The sequence below is a fragment of the Neoarius graeffei genome, chromosome 10 (assembly GCF_027579695.1).
Source record: "Neoarius graeffei isolate fNeoGra1 chromosome 10, fNeoGra1.pri, whole genome shotgun sequence".
NCBI classification, from domain to species: Eukaryota; Metazoa; Chordata; class Actinopteri; order Siluriformes; family Ariidae; genus Neoarius; species Neoarius graeffei.
The window spans coordinates 63628717-63652510 of record NC_083578.1 but is presented as its reverse complement, the minus strand read 5'-3'; the positions used below and the strand labels follow the sequence as shown (position 1 = coordinate 63652510).

Below are 23794 nucleotides of genomic sequence, written 5' to 3'. Positions count from 1 at the left end.
TTAAATGTGTGTATTGACAGATGGTCTGTCTGTCAGGGTTTGTCATACTTTTTGTAGCCAGGGATCCCATTAATTATAAAATAAATTTCACACACCCCGCCAGTACAGATTTACTTCATAAACATTATTTGAATGTGTACAATAATATTTGGTCTATTTATTAGCGCCATGGAGCTTTCCATTCTGGAAATGTCCACAGACAGAACACATTAGTCCCAAGTTAATGTCATTTTATAGGCCTACTTGTTTTTGAGTTATTGAGGTTTGGATTAAACCCGTTTAATTAAAAAGGACCAATATGACATGCTAATAACGACAAGAACTCAATAATAAGCATAATAAAATTGAAAAATGTGGGTTGTGATTTCCACAGATGTAACAAAAATAATTGAATAAAAAAAATCACAGACTCCTGTGGATCTTCAGACGTCCACATTAGGAACCACTGTTGTAGATGACCTTAAAAGGAACACACATATAGACTGCACATGTTCTTACACACATTCTCTAATATAGTGATGCACATATTTCCAGATATGTAACAACTTTTTCATACCCTTAAATGAAACCTAGCCAACAGTGCAGACTAAATGTACTTACTCATATTTACACTCTATCTCTTCCATTAATGCAACCTTTTCTACATATCAGTATATGTATATGAAACACAAATATTCTCATTCTATTTTTCTAGATATATAAAGCAAAACGGTCTTAAGCACTTATCTTTCTACACTCCTTTCCCACAGGGTGAGTCAGGTGCACCTGGTGAGAATGGCGCCCCTGGGCCAATGGTGAGTTGGTTATGTTGTATTATGTTATAAACCTGTCCTAGTGACCTAGTACTTAATATAACACAGTATAGTCTATACAGCTAATGTTTACGTCTGGACCCTGTTTTTCTGTCTTAGGGCCCTCGTGGTCTTCCTGGTGAGAGAGGACGCCCTGGACCTTCTGGAGCTGCTGTGAGTGATTGGTTACATTAATTTTATGGTGATCCATACCATGTAAATAAAATAAATGGCTGCTAGAAAAATGCCTTGTCACAGGTGTATTATAAGAATTGTTTGAGTAGTTGAATGATTGCGCAAGTGTGGTTCATTAAATGGGATTTTGGTCTAAATGTTGTTAGTCCTGCTTGACTTACTCTCATTCCATGTCTCTGCAGGGTGCGCGTGGTAATGATGGTCTTCCTGGGCCTGCTGGTCCTCCTGTAAGTACTGCCTCTCTCACTGACAAGCCTTAACATCATTTGAGCTGAGCAATAAGCTTTGCTTTTTCATATTATATTAACTCTGAGTGCTTTGATGACTTTGTTACACAGGGTCCTGTTGGTCCTGCTGGTGCCCCAGGTTTCCCAGGAGCCCCTGGTTCCAAGGTAGGTCATACCTGTCAGTCACATGACTGAAATTAGCTCTGCTTTAAAAAAAAATATTTATGCTTAATAGGTTGGCAGTTCTTACACAATGTAGTTTAGAAAGAGCCTAACAATAATTTATGTCTACTAAACTTCATTTTACAGGGTGAGGCCGGACCTACTGGCGCTCGTGGAGCTGAGGGAGCCCAAGGACCCCGTGGAGAGGCTGGCACTCCAGGTTCTCCTGGACCTGCTGGAGCCGCTGTACGAAAAATATATGATTCCAATACTCATGCAATATCTAAAACTAATTTTCTTCTCCTGGCCCAAACCTGTACATGCAGTGTTCTACAGTTCAAAATTTGTGGATATACATCACATTCGGTTTGATTTAGGAAACGTTCAGTGGATCTGCACATATTTAATAAGGATAACAGTTGTACGCAAGCTTTGCTGAAGTTTGACAACACAGAGATCAGCCACAAGCACATGAATTCTATACTAAAAACAAAGTAATGTCCTGTTATTCAAACCTTTTCAACTGATTCCATAACACAAGCTACAAAAATGCATCCAAAATAGAGCTTACCTGTCTACTTTAACATCACTCACTCAAGCATATTGCTGTATGTTCATTGCTACAGACAGATTTGTGCAGCATTACAGACAAACTTTGTAAACATTTACTGAATAATCAGAGCTATAAATGGTACACTTCAATTTTTCAAAATCTCAGTAGTTTGATTATGAACACTAAGCATCATTTTTGTGCTTTTTAGGGTAACCCTGGTACTGATGGTATTCCTGGAGCCAAAGGATCTGCTGTGAGTTTTTTTTCTTTCTTTCTTTTTCTTTTTTCTTCTGCCATGTCTTCACTACATGTTATGTAATTTCAATAAAAATAGCTACAGTTAAAGTAAATCCTTTTACTGTGCACTTAAGTGAAGTAGACACCAACAGGGTACACTATAATGAATTAGACTCAGTAGGCAGTGTAAGAATTCATTTGATTTTTGAGTTTCATCAACATTTCACATTAGCAAGGCTGATTATAACTGAAAATAACATGCTGATTTCAGATTAAACATAACAGAATGTTGTTGACTGTTCAAGAAAAGACTCCACTCTTAATTATGTGTTCCTCTGCAGGGTGCCCCTGGTATTGCTGGTGCCCCAGGTTTCCCAGGACCTCGTGGCCCACCTGGACCTCAGGGAGCCACTGGACCTCTTGGGCCCAAGGGCCAGAGTGTAATTATTCATAATTTTAATCTAGATGTCTTTTGGACCTTTCATTTGTATCAGTTTTGTGTATTAATGGATCAGTGCATCTTGTGTATTTTAACAGGGAGACCCTGGTATCCCAGGATTTAAGGGAGAGGCTGGACCAAAAGGAGAGAGGGTAAGCCATATGCCATGATTATTAGAATTATCATATTTGCCATCTCTACTGTCATCATCATTATTACAGTAGAACCATTATTTTAGTGTAATAATTAAATATAAGTTTTGTAAATGTTTAGGAGTCTGTTAATGTCCATTGAATACTTTTTATGATCAGGACAGTTATATTTTACTTAACAATCTTGGTGTATATTCACAGGGTGTTTCAGGACCTCAGGGTGCCCCAGGCCCAATTGGTGAGGAGGGTAAGAGAGGACCTAGAGGAGAGCCCGGTGCTGCTGGCCCTCTTGGACCTCCAGGAGAGAGAGTGAGTCTGATAATCTTTCTTAACAGTGCATTGCTGCTCATGCATGTGGCCATGTCTTAGAAAAGGTTTAAATTTCTTCAAATCCACATAAATAAGAATGTAAAATACCTCTATTTCTCCTCACTAGGGAGCTCCAGGTAACCGTGGATTCCCTGGTCAGGATGGTCTTCCAGGCGCTAAAGTGGGTGAAAATAACACATCCACTTTTCACACCAGAAGTCACCAGCATTAGTATCACTGCTGGTAACTTTATATACTTTATTCTCAGACACTTGGATGCTAATCAGTTCTCTGGGGTTTTAACAGGGTGCTCCTGGTGATCGTGGTGTTCCTGGATCGTCTGGACCAAAAGGTGCTACTGGAGATCCTGGTCGTCCTGGCGAGTCTGGTCTTCCTGGAGCAAGAGTAAGTACTGTAGCTCAATCCAAAATGTGTTTAGTGAATCTTTCTTAACAAAGCAGACTGCTTTGGTAATGTTATCTTGAGTGTATCCTTGCTTAATCATTTGCCTTTGGCATACATATTAAATGATTGTATTCTTGGTCTTCCCCCCACTTTCTTGCATATCATAGGGTCTCACTGGTCGTCCAGGAGATGCTGGACCTCAAGGAAAAGTTGGCCCATCCGTGAGTATCCCACCATTTCAATGCAACAGCATCTTTCCTTATTTACCCATTATACCCATGATATTGACTTGTACAATCAGTACTCTGATGCAAAGGAAATCCTCTTTGGTGGGAACATTTCATGCATAAATAACAAACAACCCGATTACACCAGGATTTTAATTTCATAAATCTGCCTTTTTGGCAACATTCTTAAAACCACACAAATAAACTGACTTGAATTAAATTATATAGCTTAAGACTTGCACAAATATTATTTCTGCTAAAATGATATTATTTGGATACATGAAAGGAATAAGTGGTATGTGGGAATTTATTTATTTATTTATTTATTTTATCTCATATAGGGTGCTCCTGGTGAGGACGGTCGTCCTGGTCCCCCTGGGCCTCAGGGAACTCGTGGACAGCCTGGTGTGATGGGATTCCCAGGACCCAAGGGAGCCAATGTAAGAGAACCATAAACCCTCAAAACAGTTATCTCTGTGATTAGATCATCTTTCTGGAGATCAATCTGTATCCTGTCTCATGGCATGCATATGTGTCTTCCTCATTTAGGGTGAGCCTGGCAAACCTGGAGAGAAAGGACTTGTTGGCAGCCCTGGTCTCCGAGTAAGTCATCTTTATTTAAATACAGTGACATATTGCGCTTAATTAAAGAATATCCCGTAATAAATGGACCCTGTTTCTGTCTGTCTTCAGGGTTTGCCTGGTAAAGATGGTGAGACTGGAGCTGCTGGTCCTCCTGGCCCTGCTGTGAGTTCTGTTTTATATGATGGATTATGATTGATTATTAAATTTTTTCGATTAAACCTGTGTTTATACAGAAAAAAAATCCACCTGACCTTATTTTCTATAATTGCTATATTTTACAGTGCATCTTTAAATATGTTTTAAAATTCAGATGCTGAAGATAAAATAAGCTTATATTAACTGAGCTAATTTCCTTGAGAAAATGTGACCCTTTAATAAAGTAGTAAAGAGTTCGCTATGACCAGCATCATCCATGGACTGGGACAAATATTATTGTAATACTGTATTTTTAATTAGCTTGGAAATGACAAGGCATTAGTACTATTAATTAACAGTTATTCCACTCAATCTCGTTGTACATGAGCTGATAGCTGACGAGGCACATAGCGCCAAGTTGGCTAAAAGCCATGTACGACGAGATTGAGTGGAATAACTGTTTTATTCTATCTACATTCACTAGATTTTGAGAAACAGAGCATTTTTATTTTTACCTTTTGCAAATTCAATAAATAAAAACTTTATACAAAACGTCCGACAAAATAATTTCCGCTTAGAATGTAAACAAACCAGCAAAATGACAGTAGTGATTTGTGAAAAATGCTACAATAATAATTCTTGAAAAATAAAAAAAAGATACATTCTTACAATCAAATACTTTTATTCCATATTTTGTTGCTTTTTTGTATTTTGGTTTTTTTTGTTTGAGTAGAGCTTTTATTTCATCCTCGGTTGGTTCAGCAACATGCTCTGCCATTTTGTTTTTCTCTACTCACGGTGTATGGGCTGATAGCCTAGTAGTTGAGTAGCTAATCAGAGCGCACGATTGCTCGTATCCAGTGAATGTGGATAGAATAATAAAATATATACTATATAATAACCCTGGTAAATTGTCATTTCAGGGACCTGCTGGAGAGAGAGGTGAACAAGGACAGCTTGGCCCTCCTGGCTTCCAGGTACAATAACCGCATTTTACAGAGAAACTCATAATGAAATGTACTGATCATAATGCACTAGATGAACCACCTCTTGTGGTGCATTTATTCTTATTTACATGTTTGAAAAAATATGAAAAAGTGACTGCTTCTAGTTACTGTTTTGCAATTGCTCAAATTTAACTCTTTTGTAGGGTCTTCCTGGACCTGCTGGACCACCAGGAGAGGGTGGCAAACCAGGTGACCAGGTGAGAAGGACTTTAGACTCTGATCATCCTCCCTCAATTGCTCCACCCTGATGATAGCAATACTCATTTTGAGTATTATAACCCCAGCATTTCTTTCTCTTTTTGGCTTTTTACAGGGTGTTCCTGGAGAGGGTGGTGCCCCTGGTGCAGTTGGACCAAGAGTGAGTTTCTCTCAGCACCAATATTTAAAGTCCTACATTACATAGACTGTCAGCAAATATAATAAAAGTGGATCAGTACAGTAAAATCCATATTTGTATCAGTTTTACCTTTTAGGGAGATAACGCTTTCTGTCTATGTCTTTGTCAGGGTGAGCGTGGTTTCCCTGGTGAGAGAGGAAGTGCTGGACCCCAGGGGCTTCAGGGACCCAGAGGACTTCCTGGAACTCCTGGAACTGATGGACCCAAGGTGAGATCTTTGATATCGCATTTGAATTTATCTGCAACTCAGCATCTTGCTGATGATATAATTTAAACTTTAATGTCTCCTACAATATTTCCTGTCAAGATTGCTGTACCTACTGATAGTACAACGTATTTATGCTTAGGTTCTATGGCTCAATAGACATACCAGTATAAAAGTACTGTTTTAGGGTAGATTTAATTTGCTTATCTCGTATTCTGAACAGTAAACTCTTCTGTAAAATGAGTTAATTCAGCACCAACGCATTTATAGATCATGTCATATGCATTCCTACTTTGATTTAAAAATTATTTGTATATATGGCTCCTCAACTCTTCTTTGGATGATTATCAGGTTAACAGTTCTAGTCAGTTCCAAAGGAATTCTATTTGGTATTTTATTATAAGAGGGAAATCCTATGTTGTGGCAGCACGGTGGTGTAGTGGTTAGCGCTGTCGCCTCACAGCAAGAAGGTCCTGGGTTCGAGCCCCGGGGCCGGCGAGGGCCTTTCTGTGTGGAGTTTGCATGTTCTCCCCGTGTCCGCGTGGGTTTCCTCCGGGTGCTCCGGTTTCCCCCACAGTCCAAAGACATGCAGGTTAGGTTAACTGGTGACTCTAAATTGACCGTAGGTGTGAGTGTGAATGGTTGTCTGTGTCTATGTGTCAGCCCTGTGATGACCTGGCGACTTGTCCAGGGTGTACCCCGCCTTTCGCCCGTAGTCAGCTGGGATAAGCTCCAGCTTGCCTGCGACCCTGTAGAAGGATAAAGCGGCTAGAGGAGATGAGATGAGATCCTATGTTGTAGGCTTCATCTAGGGGTTCCCCCACATGGACTAACCAAGGAACCCTTTAAAGTTTTAGATGGAACTTTTTTGTGTTATATTCCAGGACAAAATTGTTGATATGAAGTCATATAAAATTTTTCCCCTAACATGGTCATTCTATTTGTCTATTAGTTCTGGTCAGTAGTTTTTCCTCATGTTGTATTATTGTATTGTAGGGTGCAATAGGTCCGGCTGGTGCTGCTGGTGCCCTGGGTCCTCCTGGTCTGCAGGGTATGCCTGGTGAGAGAGGTCCTGCTGGTATTTCTGGACCTAAGGGTGACAGAGTAAGTACACCTAACCTTAATTGTAGAACTCTTTGAATGTCATTTTACTTCACTATAAGCCATAGTTCCTTTGGAGTAGTTATGTTGCCTGACATGAACAATCTCGCCTTTTTCAGGGTGACTCTGGAGAGAAAGGACCTGAGGGAGCTTCTGGCAAAGATGGTGCAAGAGTGAGTGCTAAAATATATCACATATTGATGCCTTTCATCTTATCATCAAGTTCATTTTCAAATTATATTCTCAAATATGTTATTCTTGCATCTGTCTATAGGGTTTGACTGGCCCTATTGGTCCACCTGGTCCTTCTGGTCCCAATGGAGCTAAGGTGAGAATCTGAGAGTCGTTCTCAGCCATTGATGCTTTCTATATGTTTTTTATTTGCTTATAAAAATTGTGTTTAATCTTATATAATATCTATGATCTGTCTTTTGTTCAAAGGGTGAAACTGGTGCTATTGGCCCAACTGGAGCTGCTGGAGCTCGTGGCGCTCCTGTAAGTCGTTCTGTGTTATTTTTTTCTGAGATCTGTGCAAGTCTCAAGTACAGGTTTCTGTTGTCTCCTTACAATCAATTCTATTTCTTCTCTTCATAAACTTTTTTCTTTTCTCTCAAGGGTGACCGTGGTGAGGTTGGACCTCCTGGCCCTGCTGGTTTTGCTGGACCCCCTGTGAGTAGGGCTACAGTTGTCAGCAGCATGAATAAATATGGGTGCTGAATCATTGCAGCTTCATTAGAAAATGGATTTCCTCCAATAAGCAGTGATAATTGATTCATTATACATCACAACTTAGTAAATCAGTCTTACGTAATTGGACACAGATCAGTGTTACATAACTGAAAGGAAATGATGAAAATTGTAAATGAATATTACTCACTGAAGTTCATTGAGCACAAATAATTACAAAGTGGATTTCTACCAATAAGCAATGATAACTAATCCGTAATCATCATAGTTCAAATATCATGAATGTTTTGGCAGTATACTGTAGTGAATTGTGGAGAGGTTGTCAAGAGATTGGGAACTAGATATAAATGGCTATGTGAGGGAGGGTCCATGTTCTCAGTGTCATTTTGAAGTGCAGTATATATTAATAGCTGCACTAGTTTTAGATAGACCTAAATCTGAATTGCTCTGAAAAAAATCAATAGCAGGCCCAAAACACATTGTACAGATTTTTGTAAAAAAAAATACAGCTTGGGGCGGCACGGTGGTGTAGTGGTTAGCGCTGTCGCCTCACAGCAAGAAGGTCCTGGGTTCGAGCCCCGTGGCCGGCAAGGGCCTTTCTGTGTGGAGTTTGCATGTTCTCCCCGTGTCCGCGTGGGTTTCCTCCGGGTGCTCCGGTTTCCCCCACAGTCCAAAGACATGCAGGTTAGGTTAACTGGTGACTCTAAATTGACCGTAGGTGTGAATGTGAGTGTGAATGGTTGTCTGTGTCTATGTGTCAGCCCTGTGATGACCTGGCGACTTGTCCAGGGTGTACCCTGCCTTTCACCCATAGTCAGCTGGGATAGGCTCCAGCTTGCCTGTGACCCTGTAGAAGGATAAAGCGGCTAGAGATAATGAGATGAGATGAGATGAGAAATACAGCTTGAGTTTGTGTCATTTTACAACACCACCTTCAGTAATAGTGACAACAGTATTGCTAGTTTGAGCAGGATGAACAACCTTAGTTACTGGTACAGTTATCACAATAGCCATTTCCGATATAACCGTGCACTGCATTATGACCAACCAACATGTTGACTCCATCAATCACTTTAATGGCCAAATTATGAGTCTAAATACAGCTTCATATTTAGCCTTAAATTTTGAAATCAGTAGTGACATTATCTTAATGACTAAACTTTCATTTGATTTAGCATAATTAAATATGACTGTAATTCTGAATCAGCACATTTACTGTAAATATCCTGTTCGTTACCAGGGTGCTGATGGCCAGCCTGGAGTTAAAGGAGAGCAGGGAGAGGCAGGCCAGAAAGGAGACGCTGGATCCGCTGGACCTCAAGGACCCTCTGGAGCACCTGGTCCAGTTGTAAGTAATGTTTTACCAAACATCCACTTAGATATTATTAGATCTTTGCTTGATTTCAAGGGGAACTGAAGGCAAATTTTTTATTACCAAAATTATATTTATCTCATTTTAGTAAATATAGGAATGCATTTTGATAGCTATATTGTCACTGCTATAGCAAGTTATGAGTGTTTGAAATATGCTATGTAATATATCAGTCCATATGTCAAAGCAATGGCCGCAAAAGAGATTCGTTGAGACCTGTGCGAGACATCATAGGACAGAAGTAAAACATACAGTGGAAATCAAAGTGACCAACATCTGCCCACGTTGTCAAAAGACGCGCGCGCCCTCTTTCGAATACTGATGTAATCAGATGGAAGTTTTGTTTGTTTTGATAGCAGTCAGGAAAGTTTGAAAAAAGTAGACAGTAATCATTATTTAAACTCGTTTTTGTGCAATATTTCATTTGGAAAACAGTTTTCAAAATGGCGGCACTGACACCTGGCTGACTCTTCACGTTTTGAAGTCTCGCACAAGTCTTGTGAAGATCGCGCGGATAAGCGACACCTGCCATGGACCAAACGAACTAAATTCAACATGGCTAAAAACCGAATAGGCCGATAAGTATAATATTTAATTGTCATTAGTTGCCAATACAAGTCACGATATAAGGTTACTAAAACCAAAAACGTAATTGAATAACACATTAACTAAGAAATAAAGCAAGTTTAAAAATGACTTCAGTTCCCCTTTAATAAGCAATGCTCTACCTAGCTCCATTCATGTTTTCAACAGAATGTGATTCACTTAGGGTGGTAATATAATATAATAGGGTGATAATCAGTACATTAATGCACACTTACTTGATTTCAGGGCCCAACTGGTGTGGTAATATAATATAATAGGGTGATAATCAGTACATTAATGCACACTTACTTGATTTCAGGGCCCAACTGGTGTCTCTGGACCTAAAGGAGCTCGTGGAGCACAGGGAGCCCCGGTGAGTCATTGTTTTAATTATTCAGATCAATGTATTATACAAATCTTGTGGCTGTGTTCATTTAGCTGTTTTCTAGCCTTGACAATGATCACGTTCTATAGAAGAATGAATCTGAAGTGGTAGATTAATTGTGTATGTTTTAGAGTTAACATGAAGTTCTTTATTCCAGGGTGCTACTGGTTTCCCAGGCGCTGCTGGAAGAGTTGGACCACCTGGTCCGAATGTAAGGCACTGATTAATACACACAAATTTTGGTTTACCAGTGATGACGTAATTGGATAGTGAGAATGTTTAAAAGTCTGTGATGGTACTCATGCCATGAAAGATCACGCGTTATGTATTGTTTAATGCAACGTTGTAATTTAGGAATTATTTGCCATAAAACCTTTGTTGCAAAGACCCATTACTTAAAGGGGAAAAAATTCAATTCCATTTGTAGCAGTACAAAATCACATTTGGGTTATTTTGTTTGGATTATAAACCAACACTCCTTAAAGGTTTTTGTATTTTTATTTGTTTCCTCTTCAGTTTTCAAGTTAGTTGCATTATAAACAGCATGTTCAATTTTGACCAATCATACATATTTTTAAAATCCTATACCGTTTATAAATCTGGTCATTTAGCACCAGTTTGAGTATATCATTAAGAGTTGTAACCCATATGGATGCGTCTCAGTAGCAGTAATGATTAGTGCTTGTTGAGCTTCATTTTGAGGTCCATTTAACACTCCCAATGCTAAAAAATGATATAAAACACCACATATCTATTTGAAATTAGGGTATTTTTTATTAACTGTTAAACTTGGGTCTCAAAATGGACCAAAATAGGCACAAACCTCTGGGGGTGAATAAAAATCATATATGGACATGATCTTTGAAACACTATAGTTCATAGTAGGCTGATACTTTTTAGGCATTTTGCTCTCCTTACTATACTCTACTTTTTTAAACTCTTCTTGTCTTTGACTATTCCTCTTTTAGGGTAACCCTGGTCCTGCTGGCCCTGCTGGTCCTGCTGGTAAAGATGGTCCTAAGGGAGTGCGTGGTGATGCTGGTCCCTCAGGAAGACCAGGAGATGTTGGACTGCGTGGACCTCCTGGACCCCCTGGAGAGAAGGGAGAGGCTGGAGAGGATGGCCGTTCTGTAAGGCTCCAACTTCCATCATTCCAGTGTTCCACTAACAGATCATCTGTCACTACAGATAACTCATCAGAATGCATAATTAATTATTCCCTTGTGTTTTTCTTTTTCTCTTGATCCATAATTAGGGTCTTGTTGGTCCTCCTGGTCCTGCAGGTTTAGCTGGTCAGCGTGGTATTGTTGGTCTGCCTGGTCAGCGTGGTGAGAGAGGTTTCCCTGGCCTTCCAGGACCTGCTGTGAGTATAAAATCACTATATCACCTTGTCTTGATCAGAACATACAGAGAAACAGACATACAAAGAGCTAGAGCTTTTCATTGAAATAGAAATTTCAAGAGTATCAAAAGCACTGCCATTTTAATTTGCCTGACCAGATTTTGATTTATATATTGGTCATTATTCATCCACAATCTGATGCGGATCATTAGCATATATCAAACCTTAAGTCTGTTTTTAACACTGTTTATTATAAATAATTGCAGGGTTGGTTTTTTTAAATGGTTCGATTTCCATTCGTAAAGAACTACAAAGATAAACAAATAGGATGAAATCCTGATGAATTGGTATATTATGTGTTTAAAGTCTACATGCTTTACTTTTTTATCTATTACAGGGTGAGCCTGGCAAACAAGGTGGTCCTGGTTCTGGTGGTGAACGTGGCCCCCCTGGCCCTGTTGGACCCCCTGGGTTGACTGGACCTGCTGGAGAAACTGGGCGCGAGGTAAAGTTATGACTAAAGTACACAACACTGAACTTGATTTAAGCAAAATTTCCCTAGAATAATGTGCTTCACATCTCTAATACCAAAGGATCACAATTGGTGTAAACAGAGCAACTAGAATGACCAGTATTAGGATTACAGATAATAGAGTTGATCCTAAAGCAATAATTTGGTCAAAATATTACATTTAAATCAATTTCCCCTCACCCCAAATGTAAATGATCATATTTTCGCTGATCTAACTTGGTGCTTTGGTCTTCTACTGGAGCTACAAGGCTAGTATGTAGCCAACAAATAAAGACATCAAGTTTCGCGTTTAGTTTAAGCATCATGAATACCTAAATTATCACACATTTTCTCCAGAGAATGTCTAAATGATAAAATTGCTGCATAAAACATTAAAATAGCAGAATTTCTGTACATCTAAAATAAATAAATAAATAAATGAAACTATATTATCATCCAAATCATTTTGTATATCTGGATAATTGTAAAGGCGGTACGATGGTGTAGTGGTTAGCACTGTCGCCTCACAGCAAGAAGGTCCTGGGTTCGAGCCCAGCGGCCGACAAGGGCCTTTCTGCATGGAGTTTGCATGTTCTCCCCGTGTCTGCATGGGTTTCCTCCGGGAAGTTCAAAGACATGCAGATTAGGCTAATTGGTGGCTCTAAATTGACCGTAGGTGTGAGTGTGAATGGATGTTTGTCTCTATGTGTCAGCCCTGCGATGATCTGGCGACTTGTCCAGGGTGTACCCCACCTCTCACCCATAGTTAGCTGGGATAGGCTCCAGCTTGCCTGCGACCCTGTACAGGATAAGTGGCTACAGATAATGGATGGATGGATAATTGTAAAATTCTTCCTTCAAACATTAGGTCACACATCTTACCTGCGTCTACTCAGTTATGCTCAATTGTTATTCCAGCTAAGATGGCTGCTGCTACTATTGATTTTAGGTATCCTGCGTAGTTTTGTCACAAGTCTTTGTGAGTTTACTAAATGACACAGTTTGGGGGTATTACAGAAAGTTCGATAAAATCCAAGCTTATGTGAAATATTCACACGAGTGACTCCAGATTCAGTCTGTTTCAGTAACAAATTCCAGCTGCAACCAACTGATTCAAGTCTGCCTGTGGTAATAAAGATTCTTTGTGAATGCACAAAATATAAAGCCCTGCCAATCAGCTGCAGAAGCAGCAAAATGTCAGGTAAAGCCCACATAGAGCAAGCATTTTTTTCATCACTGATGAGCTGAAATTCCTCACTAAACCCATTCAACACAAACTAAACCATTTACAAAACTAATAAAAACTACTTAAACACAAGACACCCTACTTTTATGAGCAGACAATAACCGAGTGACCCAAGAGAGGTAAATGATTTGTAATTAGATCAAATTAAGTTTCTATTTTTGCACAAGTTTTCACTGAAATTATGAATAGAGAAGCAGTGTGCACAGAAAGAAGCACACAGAGGCCATTGTTAAATATAACTATATATTTCAGAATGACAAGTGCAAGACAACATGAATACTTTTATGAAAATGAAAATGCAGAACCCAAGTGCATTGCATTCTTAAGGAACCACAAGGTATGCTTCAGGAAAAGTGATTAAGGGCATACTTGAGTGCAAGGCAAAGCTTCCCAATTTCATTAAAGCAAAGTTACTAACCCTGATCCTGGAGTACCCCGATTCTTGCGCATTTTACTCATTCCCCCCATTGGATGGTTGATCATGAAATAACCTTTCTGGTACGATGCTTTATTTAACTGACATTGAACCCATTTAAAGGAACAGTCCACCGTATTTCCATAATGAAATATGCTCTTATCTGAATTGAGACGAGCTGCTCCGTACCTATCCGAGCTTTGCGCGACCTCCCAGTCAGTCAGACGCAGTCAGACGCGCTGTCACTCCTGTTAGCAATGTAGCTAGGCTCAGTATGGCCAACAGTATTTTTTGGGGCTGTAGTTAGATGCGACCAAACTCTTCCGCGTTTTTCCTGTTTACATAGGTTTATATGACCAGTGATATGAAACAAGTTCAGTTACACAAATTGAAATGTAGCGATTTTCTATGCTATGGAAAGTCCGCACTATAATGACAGGCGTACTAACACCTTCTGCGCGCTTCGGCAGCGCATTGATATCTGAGCTCCGTATCAATGCGCTGCCGAAGCGCGCAGAAGGTGTTAGTACGCCTGTCATTATAGTGCGGACTTTCCATAGCATAGAAAATCGCTACGTTTCAATTTGTGTAACTGAACTTGTTTCATATCACTGGTCATATAAACCTATGTAAACAGGAAAAACGCGGAAGAGTTTGGTCGCATCTAACTACAGCCCCAAAAAATACCGTTGGCCATACTGAGCCTAGCTACATTGCTAACAGGAGTGACAGCGCGTCTGACTGCGTCTGACTGACTGGGAGGTCGCGCAAAGCTCGGATAGGTACGGAGCAGCTCGTCTCAATTCAGATAAGAGCATATTTCATTATGGAAATACGGTGGACTGTTCCTTTAAATCACCTGAATGAAATTAAGTTTCTGGCCTAGTGGTTTTTATATCTTATCAGTATCCTAATTTATTAAATAAGTTTATTCCTAATATCTTGTTAGGCTGCACAATGCATAATGTAATATGATATGCCAGCTAGCAGCTGTCTATTGGACAGGACAGTGGCAGAACATTGGAGCTATGATGTCAAGCGACCAATAGATTTGATCAAACTAAGCTAAGCTTCAGCAGTAACCTGACATGGAACTGGTTGATTCAAAAGCATATGTTGCCAAATTAACTGAGCTGCGCTTAAGATTAGCTTTAGTTGTGGAAAAGCTGAATGGCTCATGAAAATTATCCAGCCTTATTAAAATAAGAGTTAGTGCACACTTATAATATGCTCCTGATTTGAAATAAATGGTTAATGACTTAGAGAGGCTGCATTTGAAACAGAAGGTTGCTGCCTTGTTGCCTTGCTGCTGTAATAGACAGGTGTCTCATAAGCCAGGACTTTTAACTGAAGGCATCTTCTAAGGACGTTCATTTGGAACAATATTTTAGGATAGCATTTACAGTAATGTGTGGTATCAGTACGCTGTGTAACTAAACCTAAACTATAGAGTTAGCTAGTTGGCTAAGAGATGCCTCACAAATCACATCAAACAAATTTATTTGGTTACGGGAGTTATAAGATAGTTCAAAGTTTATTTCTTGGTAACGTTTAAAAATCTAAGTGAAAAAAGCCCCAAAACATATATTTGTATACGAGACACTTTTCTGAACTTGATGCTGTTTGGGTGACTCCTGAGGAAGACAATACTGAATGTATTTTTGTATCTCTTTGTCTTTAGGGTAATCCTGGATCTGATGGTCCTCCTGGCAGAGATGGTGCTCCTGGTGTGAAAGTAAGGACACAAACAAATACATCGACCTACCTATTGTACATATTGCAAGCTTTTTTGAGTCAGAGAAATAGATCATAATTTTATAGTTGTACTATAAACTTAGACAATCAGCAAGCTAAAAGCAAGTGTGTATCTCCTGCAGGGTGAACGTGGTAACACTGGTCCTATTGGTGCTCCTGGTGCTCCTGGTGCCACTGGTTCTCCTGGTCCCGTTGGTCCTGTCGGCAAACAGGGAGACAGAGGAGAAGCTGTGAGTACTGCAGCCACAAGAATAAGAGATACCTTATTTATCAGGCGGTCATGATACCACAGCTTAAAATGAACTTTGAACTCAAAAGCCAATCAACATTTTCACGAACCGAAACATTTCCAGGAACCTATGTATAGCTTACATTTATAAAAATGAATGAGCAAAACAAATTAATTTACAAAATGGAATTATGAGTGGGGTGGCACGGTGGTGTAGTGGTTAGCACTGTCGCCTCACAGCAAGAAGGTCCGGGTTCGAGCCCTGTGGCCGATGAGGGCCTTTCTGTGAGGAGTTTGCATGTTCTCCCCGTGTCCGCGTGGGTTTCCTCCGGATGCTCTGGTTTCCCCCACAGTCCAAAGACATGCAGGTTAGGTTAACTGGTGACTCTAAATTGACCGTAGGTGTGAATGTGAGTGTGAATGGTTGTCTGTGTCTATGTGTCGGCCCTGTGATGATCTGGTGACTTGTCCAGGGTGTACCCCGCCTTTCGCCCGTAGTCAGCTGGGATAGGCTCCAGCTCGCCTGCGACCCTGTAGAACAGGATAAAGCAGCTAGAGATAATGAGATGAGATGAGAAATGGAATTATCAATCCTTCTAATCGGGATGATAAACAACCTCAAGTGTGCGAACTTCATAATTCAGGTGACAGAATAATGATAAACATTATCTTGTTAGCTGGGTCTGCTAGAAGTGTATGATGATTTTACTTTACTTTTCTTCATGATTTTCTTCTTTGCGCTCTTTTAGATTATTTGTATTTTCTGTTCGGTTTGCCCTGATCTTTCCACATCATCCAATAGCAGTATAGAAATTACAGTTTAAATGAGTGTCAATTTTTAAGCCCTAGATAACACCATTATTTTCCTAACACAAAGAGACAAACTGAATGGCCCTTAAGGGTTCTAGATTTAAACTCTTTTCTAAGAGCATGCTGGTAATGCTATAATATGGGAATTAAGCTAGACTTCAAAACAGCAAAAAATCTGTGCAAGCCCCTTTGGGATCTTTGACAGAACTATTGTACAGAGCTTTTAATAAGAAACACAAAGAGCTATACTTGGCATAAAGTGGTTGTAATGCACTGTTGCATGCATGCTACCAGTCAAAAGTTAGGACACCCTTACTCATTCATAGGTTTTTCTGTATTTTGACTATTTTCTACGTGGTAGAACAATACTGAAGACATCAAAATTATGAAATAACATATGGTACATATATGAAATTATGTGGTAAACAAAAAAGTGTTGAAAAAACAAGAAATGTTTCATAATTTAAATTCTTCAAACTACCCAGCTTGATGACGCTTTGCACACTGTTGGCATTATCTTAACTAGCTTCATGAGGTAGTCACCTGGAATACTTTGCAATTAACAGGTGCCTCGTCAAAAGTTAATTAGTGGAACTTCTTGTTTTCTTAATGCGTTTGAGATCAAACAGTAAATAGTAAATTATAATAATACAGTAAATAGCCCTATTCCACAACTGTAGTAATCCATATTATGTCAAGAATTGCTCAACTAAGTAAAGACAAACGACATCCATCATTACTTTAAGACATTAAGCACCTTTTAATTAATAAAAATAAAGAAAAGACATTTAATTAGAAGGTGTCCAAACTTTTGACTGGTACTGCACAAATGTTAATGCTTACACAATTTTCATAATATGGTAAGGACTTTTAGCCGTCAGTGGTATGATGCTAAGGTTCTTCACCTACAAACCAAATTTTTTTCTAATGTTTTAATATTTCCATCCAAAAAGTCCTTTGTAAAAGAGAGCAACACTGGTTTTTTTTGTTAAATGTTTGACAAACATTTTATGCCATGGCCTGTACTCATAATATTAATGGTAATCCATTTCCTTTCTATAGGGATCACAAGGACCTGCTGGACCTCCTGGACCTGCTGGAGCAAGAGGCATGGCTGTAAGTTGAGTGTTGTCATGATTATAAATGATATTTGTTAGATCTGGCAGGCAGTGTTTCCATAGTAATTCTCTATGTCAATTTATATTGAGCATCTTCATATTCTTTCTGCTCTAGGGACCCCAAGGTCCCCGTGGAGACAAAGGAGAGGCTGGTGAGGCTGGAGAAAGAGGACAGAAGGGACACAGAGGATTCACCGGTCTTCAGGGTCTTCCTGGACCTCCTGTGAGTTCATTCATTCATTTTTCTTGTCTACAGTGGGTCCCTCTCAACACTGATAAAACAAAGTTTGACATGGTGTCTTAACTAATGTTTGTGTTTGCGTTTGTCATACAGGGTGCTCCTGGTGACCAGGGTGCTCCTGGTCCTGCTGGACCTAGTGGAGCTAAGGTGAGAATCTCAAATTAGTATTCTCAGCTGTCAAGATGCTTCTGAACATATTACTAGTGTGTTATTGTTATGAGACCTGGAAAGTTGAATGTTGAAGTTGTTAATTTCTCCTATGTAGGGACCCCCTGGACCTCTTGGTCCAGCTGGAAAGGATGGTGCAAATGGTATCCCTGGACCCATTGGACCCCCTGGCCCTCGTGGACGCTCTGGAGAAACTGGCCCAGCTGTGAGTATAAACTTAATAACCCTTAAAAATTTGTCTTAAAAGGTGGTGTCCAGAGAGGAAGTATCTACCGGATCTCCTTTACTGTGTCCTGACCAGGTACATGTACATATTTGATTATGTTCTACTTCCTTTATGGCTTCTGTCTTTAGGGTCCTCCTGGTAATCCTGGACCCCCTGGTCCTCCTGGTCCTCCAGGCCCTGGCATCGATATGTCTGCCTTTGCTGGGCTGGGTCAGACTGAGAAGGGCCCTGATCCCCTGCGTTACATGCGTGCTGACGAGGCCTCCAACAATCTGAGACAGCATGATGTAGAGGTTGATGCCACGCTGAAATCCATTAACAGCCAGATTGAGGATATCCGCAGCCCTGACGGATCTCGCAAGAACCCTGCTCGCTCCTGCCGTGACCTGAAACTCTGCCACCCTGAATGGAAGAGCGGTAAGAATAAAATAAGAACCAAAGAAAAGGGATTGAAAGAGTAAAGATGGTGGTGGACAATGATGGATAACATACAAATTACAACTCAAGTGTACAGTGAGGTTAATATAGAGATAATATGAAGCATCCACTTTGAGATACACCAAAAGGCCATAGCCCAGACAAACATTCAGTTAAAATTTCTCAGACCAGGCTTATACATGTGAGGACATAACTGACTGCTGCACTAGCAAATTTATCACGATTATTTTGACTTTTGTCCATAGGTGAATACTGGGTGGATCCTAACCTTGGCTGCACTGCTGATGCCATCAAGGTCTTCTGCAACATGGAGACTGGAGAAACATGTGTGAAGCCCACTACAAGCAGTATCCCACGCAAGAACTGGTGGAGCGCCAAGAGCAAAGCGCAGAAGCACATATGGTTCGGCGAGAACATGGGTGGTGGCTTCCATGTGAGTAACACATTTGAGTCCACAAAAATATTAATGCAGCTTTTTGTTCAAAAAGTTATATGCCATAGCAGAATGGATATAACTGATCAATTCATTTCCTGTCAAAATGGCCAGAAGTTTCCTGTGCTGCAGTGAAGTTTGAGTGAAATCTTTAAATGCAATTTTCTCCCTTTTTACCTTCAAGAATAATCAGGATAGAACTTTGCTAGTGATTTTGTATGCAAACATGATGATGATGATGATGCCCTTTATTGTCACTAGTCACATGTACCATCGAAATTAGCCGTCAACTTGTCCGTACATATACAACATACAATTGACATAGGGTAGACAGGACAGGAAGACAGGGATAAAGATAAAAAGGAAACACAACATGAGGAGAGATAAGGAAAAAAAAGAACACCCCCCCACTATGCTCCTGTCAGGAGTACAGTGTGGGAACATTTAAAAAAACATAAAAATAGAAACATAGTTCAGTTCAGAAAAGTCCCTCCACTTCCCTCTACAAGGCTATCGACTAATCAAGGACACAATAACCATCAAGCTTTCCACACCTAACAATTGAGGTGGTGCAGATTTTTTTTGTTAAAATACTGTGGAAGTTGACCATAAGTTGATATTTACTATTTAGGACTCATTCTCATCCTATGTGGGCATGAATGACAAAAGCTTCTGAGCTTTTGTGTAAATGCCAAACTGGAACACAGCGTTTCTTCCTGTGACTCTTTATGGTTCTGAATTTTCTTTGCTGCAAGTGCTGAAACAGCTTCCAGTTTAGTAAGCACTGACAGAGGCAGGAAATGTTGAAGAGAAAAAAAGACAGGGTGGCATTAGTCGCATACTTTTCTGCCTTTTTTCAAAATATGATCTTTCTAGAAGTAACGATAACAACACACTTTCATTCTCTCTGTCTCTGATACAGTTCAGCTATGGTCAGAAGGTCCCGACTCCAAATGTGGCCAGCATTCAGATGAACTTCCTGAGATTGCTATCTAGCGAGGCCTCTCAGAGTATCACCTACTACTGCAAGAACAGCGTGGCCTACATGGATGAGGCCACCGGCAACCTGAAGAAGGCTCTTCTGCTGCAGGGCTCCAACGATGTGGAAATCAGAGCAGAGGGTAACAGCCGATTCACATACAGCGTGTTGGAGGATGGCTGCAAGGTGAGATTCATCACCCTCATACATAAGCAGATAATGCATCACAAACTGATTTCAGTATCATATATTTAACAGTTATTCCACAAAATTGAGTTGTACATGAGCTGATAGCCGAGTTGGCTATAAGCCATGTACGACGAGATTGAGTGGAATAACTGTTTTATTCTATCCACATTCACTGGATTTTGAGAAACAGAGCATTTTTATTTTTATTTTTTGTAAAGTCGATAAATAAAAAACTTTATACAAAACGTCTGACAAAATCATTTATAATAATAATAATAATAATAATAATAATAATAATAATAATAATAATAATAATTTCAATTTATATAGCGCCTTTCACAAACCCAAGGACGCTTTACAAAAGAGTTACCACCAAAAAAAAAAATTAGGAAGAATAGTGTGAGGTAAAGAGAAAAGTTTTCAAGTTGGCTTTGAAGGACGAGAGTGTGGAACAGTCACGAAGCGATTGTGGTAACGAATTCCAAGTTTAGGAGCAGCAACACTAAATGATCTGCCACCCATAGATGCCAATTTAAAACAAGGAACAGTCAGAAGTCCACAGACAGAAGATCTGAGGGAGTGGGAGGGACAGTACAAATGAATTAACTCACAGAGATAGGAAGGAGCGAAACCATGAAGAGCTTTATAGGTTAACAGCAAAATTTTGTATTTGATCCGGGAGATAACTGGCAACCAATGCAGTTGCTGTAAAACAGGAGTGATGTGAGCAGTGCGCTTGGTGAGTGTGAGGATTCTTGCTGCTGAGTTTTGAATGTACTGCAGGCGATTGAGCAATGTGGCAGGGAGACCATAAAAGAGAGAATTGCAATAGTCAAGACGAGAAAAAATAAATGCATTGACCAACATATTGGCATCAGTTTCCAAAAGAAAAGGGCGGAGACAAGCAATATTGCGGAGGTGAAAGAAAGCATTCTTAGTAATTAGTTTAAAATGGGGTTCAGACGTAAGGGTGGAGTCAAAGATAACTCCAAGGTTTTTTATAACTTGGGAAGGATAAATAGACACACCATCAACATCAATAGTAAAACTGGAGAAGTTCAGAACCTGTCTTTTGGTACCTACTAATAGAACCTCCGTTTTGCCAGCATTAAGTTTAAGGCAGTTCTTATGCAGCCATTGCTTAAGGTCAGTGATGCAAGACCTTAGCAGCTGAACAGAGGCTATGGAAGGAGTGATAGTGATGTAGATTTGAATATCATCAGCATAACAATGAAAGTTAAGGCCACGGTTACGAATAATTTCCACTTCGAATGTTAACAAACCGGTGAAATGACAGTAGCAACTATAATAATAATTCTTGAAAAATAAAAAAAGATGTGTTCTTACCATTAAATACTTTTATTCCATATTTTGTTGCTTTTTTTTGGTATTTTTTGGGGTTTTGTTTTTGAGTTTTTATTTCATCCTCGGTTGGTTCAGCAACATGTTTCGCCATTTTGTTTTTCTCTCCTCATGGTATATGAGCTGATATCCTAATAGTAGAGTAGCCAATCAGAGCGTGCGATTGCTCATATCCAGTGAATGTGGACAGAATAATACTGATTATGATTCATAGTAACTTTGTAGCAGTGACTAAAATGACTTGACCTGACTACTCTGTTTTACAGAAACACACAGGCCAGTGGGGTAAGACTGTGATTGAGTACAAAACTCAGAAGACATCTAGACTGCCCATCGTGGACATTGCTCCTTTGGACATCGGTGGAGCTAATCAGGAGTTTGGAGTGGACATTGGATCAGTCTGTTTCTTGTAAAACAAAACAAATGTGGGACACAATATAAGACATGGAAAGATATAAATGATAAGCAATAGCTCCATGAAGAAGCATTACACTCTCCAAATAAAGAAATATGGAAGTAAAGGAAAAGGAAACCAAATTGAAAATTGATGAATGGTTTTGTCTCTAACACACAAAAGTTGTGCATTTAGTGCCCTGGAGACCAGCACTAAGCAGCACTGCCCCATGAGTCTCTCCCTCTGAAATCCAGCCATGTTTCCCCTCAAAGCGTCTTTCTTTCTGATGGGAGCTGAGACGAGGAAGTAACGAGCAAGCAAGACTAAATGAGTAAAGATGGAAAGTACAGAAACATGGCTAGATGTCATCACATTCGGCAGGTGGGAGTGGTGATTTAGAGCTGGGTGCATTTTGGCTGTATACAACAGAAGCCCCTCCCACTAAGACCATCTTGAACCACACCCAGTTCCACTCAGCCCCTCCCACTGCTTTCTGACCGTGACTCAGTAAAAACATCACATTCTGCTAGGTATTGTGAAATGTTAAAACTGGGGAGGGTGGGAGTTCATATTTACTGTGTATAATAAAGTAAAATCCTGGTTCAGTTGTTGTAAAAATCTGTTCTGCAACAGCTAGATCTATATATTTTCACAATTATATGTGTTTGCGCGAGAGAGAGTGTGTACCCGTGCACACCAAAAAAATTTGGGGGGGAAGTGCAGTTTTTAGTTTTCCTTTCTTTTTTTATAGTGTACTTCAGTATTTTCCCCTTGACTGCCCATTTAGGAAGTGCTGTCCCTTTACCAAAAAAGCAAAAGTAAAATAAATTTGGACGATATTTCTGGTTTTGTTCATTTGTATTATCTTTTTTTTTTTAAAGCTACCTCACAATAATAAAAAAAAAAAAAACTAAGTAATAATCTTGATGTGAAGTCATCATAAGTAGCTCTGGAGGATCTAAGACAAGGGTTCATGCTTGATCCAATCCATCTTCAGAAGGTGCTATTAGTTTAAATCTGTCCGTAATTATTCCCTAAATTGCCACATCCTCTCTCTACTAGCCTCACCCGACACATACAGCCTGCTCTGACACTGCAGAATGATCAGAATGTTGAACAGGAAGGAGGGGCTCCTCTGAGAGTAACAGAGTATCCCGAGCAGGATGTGTGTATTTGTGTGAGGGTGTGTATATTTTTGTTATAATTAATATTATTATGATCACTCTTGTTTGTTTTCTTTTTTTTTCATCCTGGTTTTGTTACGATTTTAATTAATGTAAATTGGAAATAAAGGAAAAAACAAGGAACGGTGAAATCAGATTTTAATTGAGTTTTTATTCAATTAAGAATTTAACACTGAGCAAATTTTATATAAATTGTAATAGGAGTATGTGTTTTAAAGAAGCATTTGTGTGTGTGTGTGTGTGTGTGTGTGTGTGTGTGTGTGTGTGTGTGTGTGTGTGTGTGTGTGTGTGTGTAGTGTTTTTTGTTGTCTGTGTGGACAGAGATGGGAATATCTTTTGACCTTTGACTGATCCTCACATGAGAATTTTTTTTTTTGCATTTATTATTATTATTACAAAATTTTTCATTTAAAATACTAAAATAGCCAAAGGATTTCCTCTTGGGTTAGATTTAGGCACAGACAAATCATTAATTAACTGTGTTAATAACAGTGTGTGTGTGTGTGTGTGTGTGTGTGTGTGTGTGTGTGTGTGTGTGTGTGTGTGTTTTAAGATGCAAAAACATTAACATTTAAAAATATATATATATTATAGTTGG

The 23794-nt window shown here is 39.5% G+C and overlaps 1 protein-coding gene across 1 annotated transcript in view; it reads left to right on the top strand.

Annotated features, from left to right (window-relative positions):
• Nucleotides 1-23327, top strand: part of col2a1a (collagen, type II, alpha 1a) — a 33616-nt gene extending 10289 nt beyond the window's left edge. The window contains 40 exon segments of the mRNA XM_060932078.1: nucleotides 750-794; nucleotides 912-965; nucleotides 1169-1213; nucleotides 1325-1378; nucleotides 1523-1621; nucleotides 2137-2181; nucleotides 2507-2605; nucleotides 2703-2756; nucleotides 2958-3065; nucleotides 3193-3246; nucleotides 3372-3470; nucleotides 3638-3691; nucleotides 4039-4137; nucleotides 4247-4300; nucleotides 4391-4444; nucleotides 5341-5394; nucleotides 5568-5621; nucleotides 5738-5782; nucleotides 5931-6029; nucleotides 7023-7130; nucleotides 7247-7300; nucleotides 7402-7455; nucleotides 7569-7622; nucleotides 7743-7796; nucleotides 9055-9162; nucleotides 10091-10144; nucleotides 10314-10367; nucleotides 11125-11286; nucleotides 11412-11519; nucleotides 11896-12003; nucleotides 15352-15405; nucleotides 15548-15655; nucleotides 17527-17580; nucleotides 17698-17805; nucleotides 17917-17970; nucleotides 18089-18196; nucleotides 18346-18634; nucleotides 18901-19088; nucleotides 20011-20253; nucleotides 21885-23327. Coding sequence (XP_060788061.1) covers nucleotides 750-794; nucleotides 912-965; nucleotides 1169-1213; nucleotides 1325-1378; nucleotides 1523-1621; nucleotides 2137-2181; nucleotides 2507-2605; nucleotides 2703-2756; nucleotides 2958-3065; nucleotides 3193-3246; nucleotides 3372-3470; nucleotides 3638-3691; nucleotides 4039-4137; nucleotides 4247-4300; nucleotides 4391-4444; nucleotides 5341-5394; nucleotides 5568-5621; nucleotides 5738-5782; nucleotides 5931-6029; nucleotides 7023-7130; nucleotides 7247-7300; nucleotides 7402-7455; nucleotides 7569-7622; nucleotides 7743-7796; nucleotides 9055-9162; nucleotides 10091-10144; nucleotides 10314-10367; nucleotides 11125-11286; nucleotides 11412-11519; nucleotides 11896-12003; nucleotides 15352-15405; nucleotides 15548-15655; nucleotides 17527-17580; nucleotides 17698-17805; nucleotides 17917-17970; nucleotides 18089-18196; nucleotides 18346-18634; nucleotides 18901-19088; nucleotides 20011-20253; nucleotides 21885-22031 — 3540 coding nt within the window. The 3' untranslated portion in view covers nucleotides 22032-23327.
• The last annotated feature ends 467 nt before the right edge of the window (nucleotides 23328-23794 follow it).